This window comes from Ceratotherium simum, chromosome 1 (genome assembly GCF_057802395.1).
Source record: "Ceratotherium simum simum isolate JZ-2026a chromosome 1, ASM5780239v1, whole genome shotgun sequence".
Classification (NCBI taxonomy): domain Eukaryota; kingdom Metazoa; phylum Chordata; class Mammalia; order Perissodactyla; family Rhinocerotidae; genus Ceratotherium; species Ceratotherium simum.
Genome location: NC_141900.1, coordinates 91857555 through 91880131, shown reverse-complemented (window position 1 = coordinate 91880131; position 22577 = coordinate 91857555). Strand labels below are relative to the sequence as shown.

Sequence of the window (22577 nt, the reverse complement as noted above, 5' to 3'; positions counted from 1 at the left end):
CCAACAACAGTCAGTGTTATAAGAGCCTTCTTTAGTTTCTTCATAGCACTGAATACTACCTAAATAATCTTATTAATTTACTTGTTTACTATCTGTCTATCCCGCTAGAATATTTATCTCCATGAGAACAGACTATTTGTCTTAGTCACCACTCTCTTCTTGATTCCTAAAACAGTGTTGGGAACTGAATAAATATTTATTGAATTAATTATTTGTTGTAAATTCATATCATGTTTGAATATCTGGTAGAGCTATGTCCACTTTATTACTCTTTCTTGTTATCTCACTTCATAAACTTTTTATCACAATGACTGAAACTAAACTCCTTCAAGTGAATTGGATATACCTTCTGCTCCACATGGATATATGACTTAATAAAAATAATTTAATTTTTCTTATTTCTAAATTAATATTTGTTGATGAAAACTTCAAAAATATAGAAAAGTATAGAGAAGAAAGCAAGAAATTAACCATACTCCCACAATTCAGAGAATGGCATGATTAATATTTGATTCCTTCTGATATTTTTTTCTAAATGTGTGTGCGTGTGCGTGTGTGTACACACGTAATTAAGGGTCCTGCACCCAATTCCATCATGCATGTGTATGGGGGGTAGTTTTCCCCGCACCAACAATGCCCGGATACCAGCTGGAGGTCCTACAATTCAACTCAATTCTGACACTATCTACCAAGAGAAAGCATCAGATTGCACAGGTTAAGGGTTCAGTCTACAAGACTCCCCTCACCCCCCAATTCTAGATGCCAGTCACAAGCCTAGGTTGTCACCTGTGCTTCTGACCAACTGGCTATAGATTGGAGCTTCTCAGTACCTCTTCCTTGAATTCAATTAATTTGCTGGAGCGGTTCACAGAACTCAGAGAAACACTTTACTTACTATATTACCCATTTATTATGAAAGGATATAACTCAGGAACAGCCAGATGGAAGAGATGCATAGAGAAATGCATGGGGAAAGGGCATGGAGCTTCCAAGCCCTCTCCAGGCACACCACTCTCCCAGCACCTCCACATAGTCACCAACCCAGAAGCTCACCAAAGCCCGCTCTTTTGGGTTTTTATGGAGACTTCATTCCATAGGCATGATTGATTAAATTATTGGCCATTGGCGATTGATTCAACCTCCAGCCTTTCTTTCCTCCCTGGAGGTTAAGGGGTGGGACTGAAAGTTTCAACCCTCTAATCACATGGTTGGTTCTCCTGGCAAACAGCCCCCATCCTCAGACGGGGTCCAAAAGTCACCTCATTAACCTAAAAAAAGATACCTTTATAGCTCTCATCACTTAGGAAATTCCAAGGGTATTATTATCACAGTAATATTCTTATAAATCCATTTTTATATGTTTTTACTATCTCAAATTAAAATTGCATACCCTAGCTCACCAGTTCTGCTGAACACTGTCCTGTCAGCACTCACCTATGGGAAAGTAAGTTGGGTGATGTAAGGGGAAGATCAGAGATGCAATAAAGGGTATTTTCACTTTTTACTCTATATGCAATGATGCTTTCTTAAAATTTTAAAAATAAGCATGCATTTAGCTATTAATTTTGTAATATGTAAATAAAAGAACATGGCCTCCATTAAAGTTGTCATGGCCTTATTTAAGATTATTCTCTTTTTATGTATTTTGAAGCAGACCTCAAAATTTTTTTTGAAAATTATTTAGACCCTGCTTGTGGGAGTTTTGTTACCCCATCACCATGCAAATTGAGGTGACTGTCTATTCAGGCATGAATCTTGGATAATTAAGGTCCTTAATTATGCTAAGATAATTCACCCCTTCATTAATTCAAGAAATATTTATTTAGCACCTACTATGAGCCACTGTAGTGATAAATATCTGGTATATAACTTACAGCAAGATAGACAAGATTCTTGTCCTCATTAAGCCTACTTTCTAACGCAAGAGGCAGACAATATACAGGTATTTTATTCAGGATAGGCTAGGTTATTCTTCAATAACATACAACACCCAAAATCTTAGTGGCTTAAAACAAAATATTTATTTCTTTTTGATGCTACACATCTATCATAGGTTGCAGGGGAATTTGCATCTCACAGTTACTCAGGAACTCAGGCTGAGGCTTGTCACACTATTGGAAGAAGTGCAATGGCACTTAAGTGTTTAAATGTTTTGGCCTAGAAATGATTTATATCACTTTGTTCACAAGTCATTTGCCAGAACTAGTCACATGGCCCTGCCCAACCACTAGTGGGCCATAAAGTGCCCCAAAGGGGGAAGCATGAGCAGGCAAGACCAGTGACTACCACGGTCAGCCTTTCTGATCATTAGATATTAAGTTTATCTTTCTTCCCACATGCAAAAAATATGCATACTCTCTTCTAGGGAAATAACCCAAAAAGTTCTATCATAGCATCAAAGCCCAAGATCTCACAGTAGTCAGGCAGAGATGTATCTTCTCTTCATTTGGAGACATATGAACTAAATAAACAAAATATCTGCATTCTCTCCCATAACCAACATATAATGATAGAGTAGGAACAGGATAACCACCATAAACATGCCCATTTGAAAAGGAGAATAATGAGATACAGAAAGCAATCGTTAGTCTGTGGTAATTCTGGAATCCTGCCAGGCAGACTTTGTAAGAGTCCTCTATACTAGGGTGAGGAATGTTCCTTGATTAGGCTCCAGTTCTAATCCATGGCAGGCCCCCTTCCCCACTGCATTGTTTTCTGTGGTTCTTAGCTCCACCGTCCACCTTCTAGAGGTGTTCTTTTCCATTATCCTCCATGTCCTTATATTAAGTGAGCACTGGAGAATATGTCCTCCTTGGATTTGGGGCAGCTTTCTCAGACTACCTCCTACTCACAGAAGATTGAGGCCCAAGAGTCATTTTAAGTTTCATTCATAGTTTCCTTTAATACTCACTGGTAGATATTTTGGCACCACTCTAAAAAATTTAGTCATCTTCTTCTATATTTGATTCAAGTCAGCTCCATGTGCCATAGTCACAGCCACTGTACTTTCTGAGACACAAATTTTTATTTTACTTCTCTCTTGTGGGTACCTTGAGCCCATCAGGCTTTGTCAGTGTGAAAATCTGTACCATTTTATCCAACTGAAAGGATTTACTGGGCTCCACTTTAATCCACTCAGAGGTTTTAGTCTTCAGTGTGACAGTCATATCCTTGATTTGATCCATGACACAAAGAGCTCTAATCAGCCTTTGTTGTTCATCCCGTATTATTTTTTACTGATTGAGGACGTGATTGTATCTTCCAACTGTGCAAGTCTCCAAATTTATGGACTCTGTAATCTCTTTCATTTCTTATTGCAAGCCGGACAACTATTTTCTGAATTTATCTTTTCCTGTATTATCTTGTGTAATTGATAGCTACCAACACTCAAATGAACCTAACAGACATATAGAGAACATTCCATCCAACAGCAGCAGAATACATTCTTCTCAAGTGTACATGGAATGGTTTTTAGGATGGGTCATATGTTAGGCAACAAAACAAGTCTCAACAAATTCAAGAATATATAAATTATATCAAGTATCTTTTCTGGTCACACTGGTATGAAATGAGAAATAGGAGGAAAGCTGAAAAATTCAAAATATATGGAAATTAAACAACAGACTTTTGAACAACCAATGGATCAAAGAAGAAACCAAAAGGGAAGTAAAAAAAATCTTGAGACAAATGAAAATGGAAATATAACATACTAAAACTTATGGGATGCAGCAAAAGCAGTTCTAAGAGGAAAGTTTATAGCTATAAATGCATACATCAAGAAAAAAGAAAGATCTCAAATAAACAACCTAATAATACACCCCAAGGAAAAAGAAACGAAGAACAAACTAAGCCCAAAGTTAGCAGAAAAAAGGAAATAATAAAGATTAGAGCAGAAATAAATTAATAGAAAATAGGAAAATAATAGAAAAGATTAACAAAACTAAGAGTTGGTTCTTTGAAAAAATAAACAATATTGACAAACCTTTACCTAGACTAACCAAGAAAAAAGAGAGAGGACTCAAATAAAGTAAAAAATAAAAGAGGAAATATTACAATAGATAACACAGAAATACAAAGGATCATAAGAGACTACTATGAACAATTATACACCAACAAATTGCACAACCTAGAAGAAACAGATACATTTCTGGAACCATACAACCTACTAAGACTGAATCATGAAGAAATAGAAAATCTAAACAGATCAGTAATGAGTAAGGAGATTGAATCAGTAATCACAAATTCCCCAACAAAGAAAGCCCAAGACCAGATGGTTTTGGCGGTAAATTCTACCAAACATTTAAAGAAAAATTAATACCAATCCTTCTCAAACTCTTCCAAAAATTAGAAGAGAAGGGAACACTTCCAAACTCATTTTATGAGGCTAGCATTACCCAGACACCAAAGCCAGATAAAGATAGGACAAGGAAAAAAATAAAATAAAATAAAGGCCAATATCCCTGATGAATTATAGATGCAAAAATTCTTAACAAAATACTAGCAAACTGAATTCAACAACGCATTAAAAGATCATACGTCATGACCAAGTGGGATTCATCCCTGGGATGCAAGAACTGTTCAACATACAAAAATCAATCAATGTGATAAATCACATTAATGGAATGGAAGATAAAAATTATATGATCGTCTCACTAGATGCAGAAGCAGCATTTGACACCCAAAATTCAACACCCTTTCATGATAGACCCTCTCAGCAACTTGGTATATAAGGAACTTCCCTCAACATAGTAAAGGCCATATATGACAAGTCCACAGCAAACATCATACAGAATGGTGAAAAATTGAAAGCTTTTCCTCTGAGATCAGGAACAAGAAAAGGGTGCCCACTTTCACTACTCCTATTCAACATGTACTAGAAGTCCTATTCAGAGCAATCAGGCAAGAAAAAGAAATAGAAGACATCTAAATCAGAAAGGAAGAAATAAAAATGTCTCTGTTTTTAGATGACATAATCTTACACGTAGAAAATCCTAAAGACTCCACCAAAAACTGTTAGAACTAATCAAAAAATTCATCAAAGCGTAGGATACAAAATCAACATACAAAAATCAGTTGCATTTCTATACACTAACAATAAACTATGTGAAAAAGAAATAAAGCAATCCCATTCACAATAGCATCAAAAACAATAAAATACTTAAGAATAAATTTAACCAAGGAGGTGAAAGACTTATACAACTGAAAATTATAAGACATTGATGAAAGAAACTGAAGAAGACACAAACAAATGGAATGATATTCCATATTCATGGATTGAAAGAATTGATGTTAAAATGTCCACACTACCCAAAGCCATCTATAGATTCAATACAATCCCTATCAAAATTCCAGTGGCATTTTTTTTAAAAAATCCCAAAATTAGGGGGCCGTCCCGGGGGCATAGCAGTTAAGTTCGCGCATTCTGCTTTGGTGGCCAGGGGTTCACCGGTTCGGATCCTGGGCGCGGACCTACTCACCGCTCACCAAGCCATGCTGGGGCACCATCCCATGTAGAAGAGCTACAACTCTACAACTGTGATATACAACTATGTACTGGGGCTTTGGGGAGAAAAAAGAAAAAGAGAAAGACTGGCAACAGATGTTGGCACAGGGCCAATCCTCCTCAAAAAAAAAAAAAAAAGGAAAGAATCCTAATTAGAAAAAAAAAAAATACTAAAATTAGTATAGAACCACAAAAGACCTTGAGGGCAATCCAGAGAAAGAAGAACAAAACTGGAGGCATCACACTTCCTGATTTCAAACTATGTTACAAAGCTATAGTATGGTACTGACATAAATGCAGACGAAAGGAGCAAAATAGCCCAGAAATAAACCCCCACATATATAGTCAACTAATATATGATAAGAGAGCCAAGAATACTCAATAGGGAAAAGATAGTCTTTTCAATAAATGATGTTGGGAAACTAGATGGCCATAAGCAAAAGAATGAAGTTGGGCTCCTGTCTTACTCCACTTACAAAAATTAACTCGAAATGGATTAAAGATTTAAATATAAGACCTGAAATCATGAAAAAAAGAAGAAAATATAAGAAAAATGCTCCTTGACATTGGTCTCGGCAATATTTTTTGGAGATGACACCAAAAACTCAGGCAACTGTGATGAGAAAAACAACTTTTGAGAAAAACAAGTTACTCCCCAGGCATTTTACAGTATAATAACCTGCTCACACCCACAGTCTGAACATTTAGATAAGGACCTGAGCTTAGGATTCCAGCCATAAGTTCTCATTTTACTTTTCCTGGGGCACATTTTTAAATAATTACTTAGAGTTAAGCCTGAGAAAAGTTAGTGACCTCCACCTCAACCACCATATAAATAATAGTTGCTTGCTACCTTGCTCTTTTATCTGCTCACTTGGGACCTGAGACAGAGGACTGCCCTTCCCCTGGCTCATTGTGCCCCCTTGCTTCTGGGATCTGTAGGCTATAAATCTTGTGACTCTACTTCCTTCGTGTGGGTGTACTGAAGCTTTGATGGAAGTCTTCCATCAGAACGATCATGGGTTTCACTTCCCCAAAGTAAAATCAGATTCTCCGGCAGCTACCTGCCACCCACATGGGAATGGTTTGTGCCTCTGCATTCAGCAGGTCGTAACCCACATATTCTTAATACACCAACTCCAGCTTCTCAGCACAGCAACAAAAGCAAAAATCAACAAGTGAGACTACATCAAACTAAAAAGCTTCTGCACAGCAAAAGAATCAACAAAATGAAAAAAACCTATGGAATGGAATAAAATATTTGCAAATCATATATATGAGTAATATTCAAAATATTTAAGTAACTCATATAACTCAATAGCAAAAAAAAAAAAACCAAAAACCAATAATCAAATTAAAAAATAGGCACAGGATCTGAACAGACCTTTTTCCAAAGAAGACATACAAATGTCCAACAGATATATGAAAAGATGCTCAACATCACTAATCATCAGAGAAACACAAATCAAAACCACAATGAGATAAGATGTCATACTTGTTAGAATGGCTATCATCAAAAAGACAAGAGATAACACATTTGTGAGGATGTGGAGAAAATGGAACCCTTGTGCACTGTTGGTAGGAATGTAAATTGGTGCAGCTGCTATGGAAAACAGTATGGAGGTTCCTCAAAAATTAAAAATAGAACTACCATATGACCCAGCAATTCCACTTCTGCGTATATATTCAAAGAAAATGAAACCAGGATATCAAAGAGATATCTTTACTACCATGTTCACTGCAGCATTAATTACAATAGCCAAGACATGGAAACAATCTGAGTGTCCATTGACAGACTAACGGATAAAGAAAATGTGTGTGTGTGTGTGTGTGTGTGTGTGTATATATATATATACACACATATACATATATACATACACAATGGAATATTATTCAGCCCTAAAAAAGAAGGAATTCCTGTCATCTGTGCCAACATGGATGAACCTTGAGGATATTATGCTAAGTGAAATAAGTCAGACAGAGAAAGACAAATACTATGTGATCTCACTTATATGAGGAATCTAAAAAAACTGAATAGAAACAGAGAGTAGATTTGTGGTTGTTAGTAGGAAGGTAGGGGTGAAAGCAGTCAGAAGGTACAAAATTCCAGTTATAAGATGAATAAATTCTGGGGATCTAATGTACAGCATGGTGACTATATTTAACAATACTGTATTATATACTTGAAAGTTGCTAAGAGAAAAAATCTTAAAAGTTCTCACCACAAAAAAAAAGGTAACTATGTGAGGTGATGGATGTGTTAACTAACCTTACTGAGGCAATCATTTCAATATATGCATATATGAAGTCAACACACTGTATACCTTGAACTTACACAATGTTATATGTCAATTATATAAAGCTGGAAAAAAAAAATAAAAACATGCCCCCCCACACAAAAAATAGTTACCAACACAAGCCACCAGCTTTCCATTTTCCAGCCTATTCTACTAAAGCTACAAGTTTATAGGGTACATTATCTGCCCTCCATGCGTCACCATGCTATTACAAGAGATTGCTTTGCCAAATATTTCACTCCTGTGAATATGAATCACTATCCTTATAGCTTCTAATATCACTTCCTTTGTTATGTACTACCTAGTCCCCAAGCCAATGCCATCTATATAAGGTTTTTGTTCTATAACATCTCCCTTCTGACAACAATTTCTCTACTAGTCAAGATTGGCTCAGTGTTGCTGCAGTAATAAACACCAAAATCTCAGTAGCTTGAAACAACAAAAGTTTAATTTTTATTCATACTACATATCCCTTACAGGATGGCAGGGGAGCTCTGCTCATTGTGGCCACTCAGGAACCCAGGCAGACTGTGTAGCCACTGTCTTGAATGTTGCTGGTTGCTGTCCCAGAGGGAAAAAAGAGCTCTGAAGGGTCTTGCATTGGCAAGCCTAGAAGTGACTCATATTACTTCTGCTCATAACTAATAGGCCAAAATTAGTTACATGACATTACTCAACCACAAGGAAGCCAGGAAGAGTAATTCTCTCTTGTGCCCAGGATGGCAGACAAAAGGAAATATTTGCTGAACACCATAAATACCTACCAAAATAGATCAACAAAAAAATAATGAAAATATTTGTGATAAGTGAGGTGAAGGGGGGAAAAAAAGCTGGGTTACATGGTAGAAGTAATTGACGGACCTATTTAAAGTAAGTGGTCTGGAGGCCTGAAGAGGTAACATTTGCATTGAGACCTCAAAGTTCAGAAGAAGCGAGCAAGAATTAGAAGAACATTCCAGACAGGAAACAACAAGCATAACTGCCCGAGGCCGGAATGACCTTGGTTTTTCCTGAAACTGACAGAAGACGAGATCTCTGGGAACCAAGGAAGCAATGAGACAGGAGAGACTCTCAGGGTCAGATCACAGAAAGCCCTGAAGGTCATCGCAAATAATTAGGATGTTATCCTAAATGCAATAGGAAGCCATTGAATGGTCTTAGGACAAGAAGTGCATATTTGATTTATGTTTCAAAAAGGTAACTCTGGTTATGTGGTGAATTACTTGGAAAAGGGTAAAAGTGAAAATGGGTAGACCAGCCGGGAGGATATTATGGAGGCAACATCTCAGTGCAGACAGAGATGACAGTGGTGGAGAAGGGGTGTGTGGCGGGGATAGTCAGTAGTGAAGATGGCAAGAAGTGAAGAATTTAAGATATATTTTGAAGGATTTACTGATGGATTGAATAAGAGAGAAAGACTGGGAAAGGGAGGAGTTGTTGATGACTCCCATTTTCAAAGATAAACAAAGCCAGACACTAGTGAAAGTGGTCAAGACAGATTTTTTTCAGTAGTAACTCTTGCAATAGGGAAAAGAGCCTAGCATGAACTGAACTCAGCTTGGATTTGTACAGAGGTAAATGAGTGTTCTAAAGGGAGAATGAGGGAGTGGGAAGAGAGACAAGTGCAGGCTCAGCAGAGTCAGGGAAGTGACAAATTAGAAAAAGTTAGTCAGTGTGAATGCAATTGGGCCAGCTGTGCCTATCGGCTGGCAATCATCGAAGTTAGGATTCTACCCTCCTACAGAGACTGGGAGTCAGAGGCCCTATCCTCAGGTGTTGGGTGGAACAAACACTAAGAAAATTTGGACAGCTTTGAGATTTCTCAAGCAGGCACTTTAAAGGGGACTAGGGTCATCTTAGAGAGGTGGCCTTGAGCTGTTAGGAACTATGTTAGTGTTTGTTCAAGTCTGTACAGACCAAGGTTTGAGGCCTACTCGAGAAGAGGGCTCAGAGGAGCCTGGTTCAAGTTTAGTCAAAGAGAGAATCTTTGTCACCATGTTTCTGGTTTTAGTGACAGGGTGGTTGCTGATGTCATTTATAGAGATGGAGAAGTCTAGGGAACAACTAGGTTTAGAATCTAGAGGAGACTAGATCCTATTTTGGACACGTTAAGTTTCAGACATTCAAATGGGTAAGAGGTTAAATATAAGAACAGATCACAAAGGAGAAGTCTGGGCTGGAGATCTAAATCAAGAGCTGTCAGCCTTACGTCACTCAAGGATCACACAGGTGAGAGTGTAAGAGAAGAGATGGGGACTCCAGGATTTGCCTAACAAATTCCTCCTGGAGCTTTGTTTCCAGAAATGTATCACCATCAGGTACGTGATTTTGTATTTCTATTTGTCAGAAAGGAAAATCAACAGAATGGCAATCAAGGTAGCTGTTCAATATTCAGAGACTTTTCTTTTGATTTGAAATCTCTATTTGCTATTTCTAAATGACAGCAAAAAGAATTACATTTATTGAACTTTGTTAGCCCCATTTAACACAAGTGGAAAATTAAACAGAGAGGGGTTAAGTAACTTGCCAGAAGTGACACAAAATTAGTAAGGGTTGGGTCTTGTATTCAAAACTAAGCAATCTGGTTCCAGAGTCTGTGTTCTCCGCCCCCCTACTATACGGCAAGACTTTATATATATAATACCTCCAATAAGCATTTTTATGGGATCTCTCTGTTCATGTGTGCATGTCTGAATCATTAGGGATGAGGCACAATTTACCTGATGGATATGCCCCAAGCTAATACAGCCAAACTCTAGGAAGAGTAGAACTGGCTTCACTAGAACAGTCCTGAAGCTTCAAACCATTAAAAAGAAATGAACACAAAATTTTAAAAACACAAATTGTACCTGACAGTTAGATTTGCTCTGTCCCATGGCATTAAACAGAATTCCTAGTCCTGGACATCATTTGCTGGTCAAGGAGATGAGTAAAGTTTTTTCCCTGCCACACACTAACGTTTTTCTCCCCACAGAACATTATACATACATAGTATAGACACAGTGAGTTCCCATTATTGTTGTAAGTACCAAAGAGCTCCTTGAGGGCAGGAATTGTTTTATTCCATCTTTTTACTATATCCTTGGTGCCCAGCAGAGTCTGGCATGTACTAGGAGACCAAGGGATGCTTGAGAGCGAAGGAAGGAAGGGATGGAGAGAAAGAGGAAGGGAGGAAGGGGAGGAAGGAAGGAGGGAGGGAAGAAGGGAGAAAGGGAGGAAGGGAAGGGAATAGGGAGAAAAGAAAAGAAAGAAGGGAAGGAATTCAAATCAAACACTCCTACTGGATACTTTTAGAAGGTAAGCAAGATGCCCTCCAAGGTTGTGTTTTAAAGAAAAAGTTTTTCCCACTTATAGTGTGCAGAAACGTCCTGACCCCATCTGAAATTCTCTCTCCTCTTGCTCTCAGCCCTTCCTGACCTCCGACCCCCTTCGCTGGCCTCCTAGCCCCGCCCACTTCCCCCCCCACCCGTTAGCAAAGCAGTCTAGCCACTGCGCCTGCGCACACGGGCGCTCCCGTCGGGGCGGGGTCCGGCGCAGGGCGTTCAGCCGTGGGGAAGAGGAAGAGGAAGTTGGGGGAGGGTCCTAGCGTGGAGTGAACCGGAAGTGTAAACGCTCCTGCTTCCCCTCGCCCAGGCGGAACCTGCTCTGCTGGGCCTGGTGGCCGCGAAAGAACTTTCTCCCGCCCTAACGGTCGCCGCGGCCAACTGCCTCGCCCGCCTGGCAGCCTACCCCGCCTTCCCTTCTCCTCTCCGGCTCCGCGCGGCCCTGTCTCCCTGTCGCCCGGCGGCGTCCGCTTGCTGCTGCCACCGCCTCCTCGTCTTCTGCCCGGCCAGCCGGCCCGCCCCGCTGCGGTGATGTGCGACAAGGAGTTCATGTGGGCCCTGAAAAACGGAGACTTGGATGAGGTGAAAGACTACGTGGCCAAGGTAAGCGGGATGCGTGGAGTAGGCGAGCGCGGAGGTGGGATGGAGGTGAGGCTGAGGAAGCTGACGGGAGCTGGGCTGGCGGGGCGGGGGCGGGGCGCGGAGAGACATCCTGGATGGAGGTGGCACCAGGAGGCAGGGAGTCAGGGAGCGTCTGAACTGAAAGGAGGGTCCAGGTAGCGAGGTCGCGTTCTGTGCCGGGTAACTGCCGTGGGGAGACAGTCAGGCTCTCTTGCCTGCCTGACCCCTTGGGGGGGGGGGAGGAGCGCTAACCCGCTCTTGCAGCGTCCCTTCTGAGCACGGATCCCTGAGTTTGGCCCTGTTCTTCGGCAGAGTTAGTCACATCTTTCTTTGAATGAGGTGATTCTCCATCTTGGACCTGCCCATTACTGAATGAAGTAACCTGAGTGATTAGAATCAGAGGAACGTTTAGAGTCAGAGGAACAGGAACTTGGGGCCTGTTAGGAATTTCAGGTAGTCGTTAACCGTGAAAAAGAGCACCGAAAATAGCAATAGTTAAAATTCTGACACTTGGTATCACTTCGCTGTCAAGTCTTAACTTTGGGTGTGGTCCTTTTCCTGTCCCCCACTTCGACAAATACCTATTTGCTTCAAGTGGTAAGATTGTCAGTTAGCATTTGAGAGTGTTTAAGATATCTGAGTAGTTTTCAGACAAGCATGTTAACTTCAGTTATTCCATCTTTCTCCTTGATTCCATCTGAAATGCTTACATGTGTAATAAGTAGTAATGCAGTTTAGTCACAGTATATTCGCGGGTAAAATCATGATGAAGAAAGCTAATCTGTAACCTAAACCCAGCATAGAAGCCTGAATCCACATTGTGGTGGACTGGTAAACTTAAAATTAAGCTGGCCTGCCTTTGGACCCTGAAACTGTGCCTTTCGTAATTATGAGGGAACTTAATTATGAGAGAACATCTGATTTTAATATGATGATAATCTAGAAAGAAATCTTCCAAAACAACAGTATAACTTTATGACATAACCATGGAGGGCATCTTGCTTCTAAAAAGTGTAACTTTCTGACATAACCATGGAGGGCATCTTGCTCACCTTCTAAAAATGTGAGAACCCAATCTAGATTTTAGTTCTTCAAAGAATATGACCACTGTTATGGTGCTCTGTTTTTGCTTCAGAGATCTGTGTTAGGAAGCAAGTAAGCAGAAGCGGAGTTTCCTAAACTTGCAGGATTGTGCAAGGCAAGCTGTTGATAGGTTTTACTGTTTACGATTTAGACTTTTTTGCGTGCAGGTTATCTGCTAGCAAAGTTGTTATTCGCAATGGATTTTTAGGACGCCATTCACTGCCTTCTCAGCTAGTGGCAATCTGAAACCTGACTTATTGGATGTTTCAGTGTAAGAGTAAAGGGAAGAAATTACTTGGAACACTTCAATCCCTGGTGCACTTTCCAGTGGTGGGACACTGCAGTACTCTGGAAGTGAGTGGGCTTTTGTTTTTCTGTTATGGGGGAAGCTAGGTTATTTGATGTCTTTGAAATATGAAAAGTTGATAAGTACTAACTGATCTCACAGCCACAAAAATAACACAGTTTATATAGTGTCTTTCTAATACATTATTTTATATCATCCTTGTGAGTCTTGTGAAGTAAATCCTTTTATTACTCCCATTTTACAGATAAGGTTACTGAGATGCAGGGTACTTAAGAAAAAAAATCCAAAGTTATAGATAACAAATGACGAAGCCAGAAGTAAACTGCTGACTCCAGACTTAGATCTTTAACTACTCCATGCAGTCTCTGACAATCTAAAATGCAGTTGTGAAAGCATATGGTATCAGGGTTTTTGGTGGGACGTTCCCAAGGTCCATATTCAGGCAGATAAATTATGCACAAAGAATTCAGAATCACACAAAAACGTTTATGTGAAAATATGTGCCAATAATAATGGATTAATTTATTTTCAGTTAGGTTTTTAAATTAGGTCATTATGTTCAGTTTTATTTTGTATTGCCCTGTTACTACCATGCTGCCTCCTCTCATTAACAAAAAAGATGTGCGTGAGAGGGAAGATAGACATTCAAAGAAAAGTAAAAAGAAGTGCTAAGAACTGGTTTATCCAAAAAGGTTTGACTGTAATGTAATCCTATGAACAGAACATTGAGCTTTTTCCTTTCTTAGTTTTTATTGAGTAACTTGAATCTGTTAAAATATCTTTTGCTTTGTTAATGAAAAATAACAAAAAATATAAGAACCAAAAACCCACAATCCAGTTGTTACTGACTGAGCTCGCTTATTGTGCCTTTTAACACTCTCAAGTCCTTATAACATAATTTCTTCTGCTCAGCAGTCATCTTCCCTGCACATTGACTCACTTTTTTCATCCACCGATTTATGAACACTCGTGATTATTTTCTGAGTTTATGTAATATGTATGTATCTGAGTAAGTGTGTACAAAGAAGGTACATAAAGAAACATTTGGACTTGTCTAGTTTTCCTTCTAAGGGGTGAGAGTCTCTAAAATACTCTCCTCGCTCCTCGGTAGTCCTGTGAAGATCTCTCACATTAACATATAAGAATGGACCTGTAGGGCCGGCCCCGTAAGTGCGTGCGCTCCACTGCTGGCGGCCTGGGTTCAGATCCTGGGCGCGCACTGACGCACCTCTTCTCCGGCCATGCTGAGGCCGCGTCCCACATACAGCAACTAGAAGGATGTGCAGCTGTGACATACAACTATCTACTGGGGCTTTAGGGGGGGAATAAACAAATAAATAAATTAAATTAAAAAAAAAAAAGAATGGACCTGTAGGTGAAGCATTTTAGTATTTTCCCTTCTTTAAAATTATTGTTGTTAAAAAATCAATAATTGTACTTTTCTGCCTGCTTCTGACTTCTATACAGAAATCTGAAATATGGATAGGCATAAATTGTTAATTCTGGGTGAGTTCTTGAACTCTGAAAAATTGGTTTTGAGTTCCCAAACCATTGAAAATTGTATGTTTCTAAATGGAAAAAGCAGCATATAAAAAAAATTTTAGATTATTTCCATATTTAGTGTTCATCTATAGTATTAAAACAATATCTGGAACAGTTTGGCGTCTTGACTGACCTAAAGACCGTATTTAGTTAATTCATTCTTTTGTGTGTGTGTGTGATAAAGATCAGCCCTGAGCTAACATCCAATGCCAATCCTCCTCTGTTTGCTGAGGAAGATTGGCCCTGGGCTAACATCCGTGCCCATCTTCTGCTTTGTGTGGGATGCCACCACAGTGTGGCTTGACAAGTGGTGCGTTGGTGCGCACCCGGGATCCAAACCTGCGAACCCACAGCCGCTGAAGCAGAGCGCACGCACTTAACTGCTGCGCCACCGGGCCGGCCCCTAATTCATTCATTTTTATTGGGCACCTTTCAGGTTCCAAGCCTGTCATGATAGTGAACAAGTTGGACACAATGCTCAGGAAACTTAAGCATCTATATAAGTAACATCTCATTTGCATAAAGTTCATTTTGTCCAGTTGGAAAACAGTGAAAGCCAGAAAGTATGATATTCATGAGCAATGATAGTAGATATTCATAGTCTCATTTTCAACCTATATGCTTCCTCTGGGTGACATTACTTTTGTCTATGTTTTCCATTTCTGCCTTTACATTGATTTCTCCCATTAGAGTTAATTCGGCCCTCACCTGAGCTCCAGACTGCCTAATGGATAGATCTGTTCAGATAAATTCCAAATTGAACTCACATTTTCTTCTCAAAAACTGTTTCTATTTCTTTTGTCTCCATTTTGACTAATGACATCATGACCCAGCCGTTTGCCCAAACTAGAAATTGAGAAATTTTCCTAAATTTCTGAGTGTTTTCAAGACTCCCCGCTTCGTCTCTCTCATCCATTCCTTACTCTTCATTCTTATCGCTGCTACTTTAGATTAGTTGCTGCTTCTTTCCCTCCTGGACTGTATTTTCCTTGACTTTGGTTTTCTCCTCCTTCCTGGTCAACTTGCACAACTTAGCTGGAGGGATTTCTCAATAATGTGAGTCTGAGCATGTTATCTTTTTCAGCCAACCTCCTGCACTGCCCTTAAAATGCTTTTGTGATTCCCCATTACTTATTTTACAAAGGGCCAACTCCTCCTTGGCTTGGCATACTCGTCCTTTATGATCTGGTCTCCACCTGCCCTTTTTTTTTTTTTTTTTATAAACAGTTTTATTTATTTATTTATTTGTGAGGAAGATCAGCCCTGAGCTAACGTCCATGCCAATCCTCCTCTTTTTGCTGAGGAAGACCGCCCTGAGCTAACATCTATTGCCAATCCTCCTCCTTTTTTTCCCCAAAGCCCCAGTAGATAGTTGTATGTCATAGTTACACATCCTTCTAGTTGCTGTATGTGGGACGCGGCCTCAGCATGGCCAGAGAAGCGGTGCATCGGTGCACGCCCGGGATCCGAACCCGGGCCGCCAGTAGCGGAGCGCGAGCTCTTAACCGCTAAGCCATGGGGCTGGCCCCTCCACCTGCCTTTTTAAACTTGCCTCTCTATAAGCCCTCTGCTCCAGACTCTGCCATGCTGTTTCTGACTTGTATATCTTTACATGTGCTCTTTCATCCTGCTTGACCAAGTCTGCTCACCTCAATCCCTAACCCCAACGTCATGAGCGCCCGTTTATCTTCTTGGCTTAAGTATCACCGCTTCCAGAAAAATATTTTGACTTCAGATGGAGTGCCACTTGTTTTGCTGTTTCACTTATCAGATTGCTGTGATTTTGTTTACATGTCTGTCTTTAATTTGGCTCTGGGTCTCTGGAGGGTAGTACTATATTCTTTTTTGTCTTTGTATCTCCAGTATAGTGCCAGGGAATTTGACACATGAAAAGCATATGTTCCAAGTAAGAAATTCTTTTTTATTAACTTAGCTACAGTTTTAACATACTTTATTAGTTATATAATAATAATTACCATTCACAGGATGACTTCTATCGCCAGGTACTAGAAAGCAGTCTGCAAGATTTTTACCTAAGTTTTCATTTGCTTTTTACCACAGCATTTCAATATAGGCAATAGTACTCCCATTTTAAGGATGAGCAAAGCAAAGCTTAGAGTAGTTAAGTAACTTAACAAGGTCACAAAGTGAGTATCATAACTGGGCTTTAAACCCAGAGCTGTCTGAATCTCCAACCCATATTTTTTTCACCATATCAGTCTGCCTTGAAATGGTTATCCGGTTTCTTAGCTCACAGCAGCTTAGCATCAGCAAATTAAGAAAATGACAAAGGGGCTTGCAAGAGGCAAGTACAACAAGTTTTCTCTGACTAAGAATAAAGACATAGAAAAATGGCTACAATTTAAAAAAATTTAACAATTTGGAAATAATTAGCACAGAGACATCTCTAAACTTTAAATCTTGTCAGGGGCTGTCTTTGCTTAAGGTGTGCGATAAAGAGACTGATTGCTTGATAGCATGTAGAAACTTTTGGAATCATAGTCACACACAATCTTATAATTTATATTTGTAATTATGATCCTGTACAGTACAGAAAAAGTTAGATTGTGTTTGTTTGCCTTAAGAAGAAAGAAAAATTAACTGAAGCATTAGGATTTCTATTCAGAATGGTTTAAATTAAACAAATAGCAGTTTTTTATTTGAGCAGTGATGCCGTGTAACAGGTATAATTTTATTTACTTATCACATACACCTGTGAGTGTAGTTAATATTGTTAAGCCCATTTTAGAGATTTTAGAGATGAAGAGACTGAAGCAAAGATTAAATAACTTGCCCAAGGTCATAAAGCTCTTGAGTAGTGAGGCTAAGATTTGAACTCTGTTTCTCTGACTTCAAAGCTCCTTGCTATTATACTTCAGCATACCATTGACCTTCATTTCTCAATAATGCTAGATAATGCAAGGGGTACTATATTATTGAGTATGTAAGTATTAAAAATAATCACAACTGGAGGGAATTATCCATTGAGACTACTTAGAGGTGAGGTTTGTGATAGATTTTGAGAATCCAATTCTCGTAGAGGTCAATACTTGTGAGTTGTGTTGATAAGTACTCCTTTATAATCTCCAGCAGGTCTGATATATGCATTCTCTTGTTTACATGTGCTTCTGTTTCACTTGCTGTGAAATACTATACATCAGGTCTCCAACTTCCCTTTCTCTGTGGTTTCCATTCCCTCTCCAGCCCCCATTCTAATTACATTTGCCTTTGATATTCTAGTAGGTTTGAAAAGTAATAATTGTTCACCGTGTGAGAGGTTAGGGTCTCTTGAACTTGAGAAAGGTATCAGCTCTAATATTTAGAAATTGTCAGACTTATTGGGATCACTTTTCACATTCCTAATAAAACAGGCAATTTAAAAGAAGTCCTAGTTCAATCTTTCTTGCATTTATTAGTTTTATGCAGTTTCCTTTTTTTTCCTTCCTTTTTTAAATTATCAGTTTCTTTTCATAAAAACTTGTCACTGTGTGATTCCCTCTCTACAGCAGGGCTGGTGACTCAGTCAAAAAGCAAATAAAGTAGTTCCCCGTCATCCATGGTTTTGCTTTGCACAGTTTCAGTTACCCAGTAGTCAACCCTTGTCCAAAAATATTATATGGAAAATTCCAGAAATAAACTGTAAGTTTTAAATTGTACACCATTCTGAGTAGCGTGATGAAATCTCGAGCTATCCCACCCAGGACATGAATCATCCCTTTGTCCAACTTATCCACACTGTATCCACTAACCACCCATTAGTTACTTAGTAGCCATCTTGCTTATCAGATCAACTTTGGGGGTATTGCAGTGCTTGTGTTCAAGTCACTCTTATTTTACTTAATAATGGCCCCAAAGCCAACTTTATTATTAGTTGTTGTTAATCTCTTACTGTGCCTAATTTTTAAATTAAACTTTATCGTAGGTATGTATGTATAGGAAAAAACATAGGATAGGGTTCAGTACTATCCTCAGTTTCAAGCTTTCACTGGGGATCTTGGACCGTATCCCCCGGGAATAAGGGGGAACTACTGTATATCAGCTTGTATAAGATATAGGTACCATCAGCAGACACAGGAAGTTTAGTATGGATACTTTTTATTAGTCTCTTAATCTTTTTTCTTTGAATATAAAATAAAGGAAGATCTTTTTTTATATTGGAAGGCAAGTGTTCACTAAGATGTCCATAGGCTATGTATAGTGTTTTGCTTTGAGATTTTAAACATTATCCTTACACTAGTGCGGGCAATTAAAAGTATAATGAATTAAAGCTGATTTAAAATATAAAAATAATACATGCTTATTATTTAAAAGACAAAGCTGTACTGATTGGAATAAAGCGAAACAAAATGTCCCATTGCCCATTCCACCTACCCAGGTGATTTCTTTCTTTAAAATATAGATTTTAGTAGGTATTTTTAAGACAGGAAAGTATAAAAAAGATAAAAATTGGCCCATAATTCTATCTCCATAATTCCTGTTAACTTTAAAAAATGGAATTAATTCAGATACAGATTAAAAAATGTAATAGCTATGGTTCCCTTCCCTAGTCTCTGTGAACAAAGTTAGCCATTCTCAACAGCTTCACATAATTAATTTCAGAAAAACATTGGAAATTCACTTATTCATTTCCCCACTTAAAAAAAATTCTATACATATTTCTGCACTTTGCTTTTTTAAATTTGTTAATAATCTATGTTCCATGTTGAACTTTTTTCATCCCTCCATTTTTAAAATGGTACACAGTATTCCAGTTTATGGATACACCATAAATTATTTAGTGCTCCATGGTAAACATTTTTTTCCAGTTTATTTTTGTAATTCAACAATGTATTGTGATTACCTCTGTATATATACCTTGACAGCTTTTGAGCCTATGTCTGTATTACCCTCCTGATAAGTTTATCAACTTAGCTACATTTCTGTAGCACATGAAACTGCTCATTCCCTCACAACATCGACAGCACTGGGCATCATCACTCTTTTTAGTTTTTGCCATTTGAATAGGTGAAAAATGATATGTGGCTTTGATTTGCATTTCTTTAATGAGGAAATCAAACCACAGAACTTTGTTAGCATTTGTATTCTTTTCCCCAAATTGCTTGTTTGTATATTTTATTCATTTTTCTATTAGGTAGTTGGTCTGTTTTTTTTAATTTGTTTGAGCCCTCTGTAAATTAAGTTAGTTTTTTATAATGTTTTGCAAACATTTTTCTCAGTTTGTCTCTTGACTTCATCCATTTTATTGTTGCTCTACAGCAATCTTTAGTTTTTACGTAGTTAAATATATCACTTTTTCTCCCTTTTGTGACTTGGATTTTGTGTCCTGTTTACAGAGACCTATTTCTTCTCTCTCGAAGATTATAAATAAATTTGGTCTTCTAGAACTTCTGGTTTTTTTTCATTTTTTGCATTTGAGGCATTTGATCCTTCTGTTACATATTTTGAAGTAAGGCGTGAAGTAGGAATATAGTTTGTGTATTTGTTTTTTTAACAGTTTCCACACCATTTGTTGTACAATTCTTCTTTGCTCATCTGAACTATTATGTTTCTCGTAAACAGAATTCCAATATGTGTTTAGATTTCTTGCTGTTTTTCTATCCACACTAAACTGTTTTAATGATTGTAGCTTCATAATATGTTTTAGTACAGGATAGAGCCACCTTCTCTCATACATTCTTTTCTAAAGAACCTTTAACCCTTTAACCTTTGCAAGAGGGTTCCTTTAAGGTTTTTTCCTTTTTTCCATAATCTCAGGGGAAATATGAGCATTTTTTTGAACCTACCTCACATTTAACCCCTATGTCTTTATAAATGTTAAACATTTTTATCTGGAATGCTGGCATCATGTGGTCTGAAGAACATAATGCTTTAGCTTTTAATTCTTTATGAAATATCTTAGGATAGGAGGGTATAATGCACTATGGGAATATTCTTTTTTTTGTTTTGTTTTTAGGAAGATTGGCCCTCTGCTAACATCTGTTGCCAATCTTCCTCTTTTTCTTTTTTCTCCCCAAAGCCCCAGTACATAGTTGTGTATCATAGTTGTAGAGTTGTAGCTCTTCTGTGTGGGATGCCGCCTCAGCACGGCTAGATGAGCGGTGAATAGGTCCACACCCAGGATCCGAACTGGCGAACCCTGGGCCACTGAAGCAGAACGCACGAACTTAACCGCTATGCCACCGGGCCAGCCCCCTATGGAAATATTCTGTATCAAAGTATTTGAAACAGTGAAGTTGTGTTTAGGTAATCAAATCACAGCTACATCAAAGGCCACCTTGTAATGAGAAATATGGCTGAAAGTAACTTTTTTGCAACTGAATCTTACTATACAAATAGTTCTGATAAGGTTGGAAGTTTGTCTTTTTTTAGTCTACAAAACATTACAAGGTAGAGAGGAGCTGTGATTACTGAAAACAATGAGAGAAGAAACAAAAACATAAGAAGCTAACCCAAGAAAATGAAGGGGCAAAGAATCATGTTATCTTAAAGTTCCAGAGGCCTGTACAATAATTAATATATATAAATGTAATCTTGAGCTTCAAGACAAGTTTAAATTTGGTCTACTTTTATCTTATTTAAAAAGTCAGAGATGTGTAAGATATATTTTGGAAAGATTTCTATTTGACTGTATAAAATAATGAACATTTTGATACTTAGGTCTAAATTCTTGGCTATCTGAGAAGTTTAGATACCAAAAAAAAAAGGTTATGGATAATAAACATTTTACCCATAGTATAATAGAAGCTATAACACTGTTTAGGGAATTTGGAATTTCATTATTGGTTTAACCATAGTGTAGAGATTAAACGTATTAGCTTTGGAATTAAACCCTCCAGCTCTGACCCTCTTCCTAACTGGATCACTTTGAGTGATGAGTTAAACCGCTCAGAACTTGAGTTTCCTCAATTGGGAAAAATAGGGATAATAATAATAATACCTACTTAATATATGTAAACTATTTACCAGTTTTCTTGAGTGCCTATAAATGTTAGCCATTGTTACTACTAATAATAACCATAAATTTGTTCAGAAGCAAAACTACTTAAAGATCATCTAGTCTACCTCCCTTATTTTGTAGATGAGGAAAAATTAGATGTTAAAGGGCTTCACGCAGATCATACACTGCTTTTTAGGATTAGGACTATAACTAGTGCTTTTTTTACTTCACTGTGGTGTTTTCTAATGAAGTACTTTATACTAGCTATTACCTCTATTAGAATATTCTTTTTTGCCCTATCCCATCTACTTGGTAAATTTCTGCTTATTTTTAAAGTTTTTGTTCTGCATAGCATTCTCTATTTGTGCAGTTAATCCCTCATTTGTGCCAACGTGGTATCTAATATAGAGCTTTCTTATTGTATTTATGCTCTAGTGTAGAAGTTTCCTAAACTTGAGAGCTATGTGCTCCTGACTTGACTGACAAGTCCCTGGACTTGAATTTGAAAAACAGTGGCTTAAGAAACTCAAATCTTGCTCTGTGGAATATGTCTTTAAGTTTTGAATGTTCAAAAAGAATTTTATCTTAATGACTGGTTAAAAAAAGAAAGGTGCATTTATAGAAGTGGATCACTTGTTACTTCTCAAACTTGAGAACTCAGAGACTCCCCTCCCCAAAATATTCCTGCAGATCTTGGTTTAAGATACAGTGTTTGTAGTGGGGCATTTGTCTGCTTGGAGGTGGTGCTGCCCAGTATTTGAAGCCCCTTCCTGTGTTTGAAGAGTTCCCTGCTATTATGAATCTTGGCGAAATGCAAGACCTGGCTCCTATCACCACAAAAGCCAAAAAGGACAAATAAATTGCTTTCTTGTGCTCATGCTTAGGAAATGGGCCCGTAACCCAAACATGGCTAATTGGATGCTTTTATCTGGAGTTGATACAAAGACTCAGGCACAGTAAAGGA

The 22577-nt window shown here is 38.3% G+C and overlaps 1 protein-coding gene across 2 annotated transcripts in view; it reads left to right on the top strand.

Annotated features, from left to right (window-relative positions):
* The first annotated feature begins 11379 nt into the window (after positions 1-11379).
* Positions 11380-22577, top strand: part of MTPN (myotrophin) — a 59078-nt gene continuing 47880 nt past the window's right edge. The window contains exon 1 of one of the 2 annotated variants that reach the window (XM_004430724.3): positions 11380-11726. In XM_004430724.3, the coding sequence (XP_004430781.1) occupies positions 11655-11726 (72 nt within the window). In that variant the 5' untranslated portion in view covers positions 11380-11654. Of the gene's footprint in view, positions 11727-13073; positions 13182-22577 lie in introns of those variants that run through there. The other variant, XM_087431288.1, reaches the window with a different exon arrangement.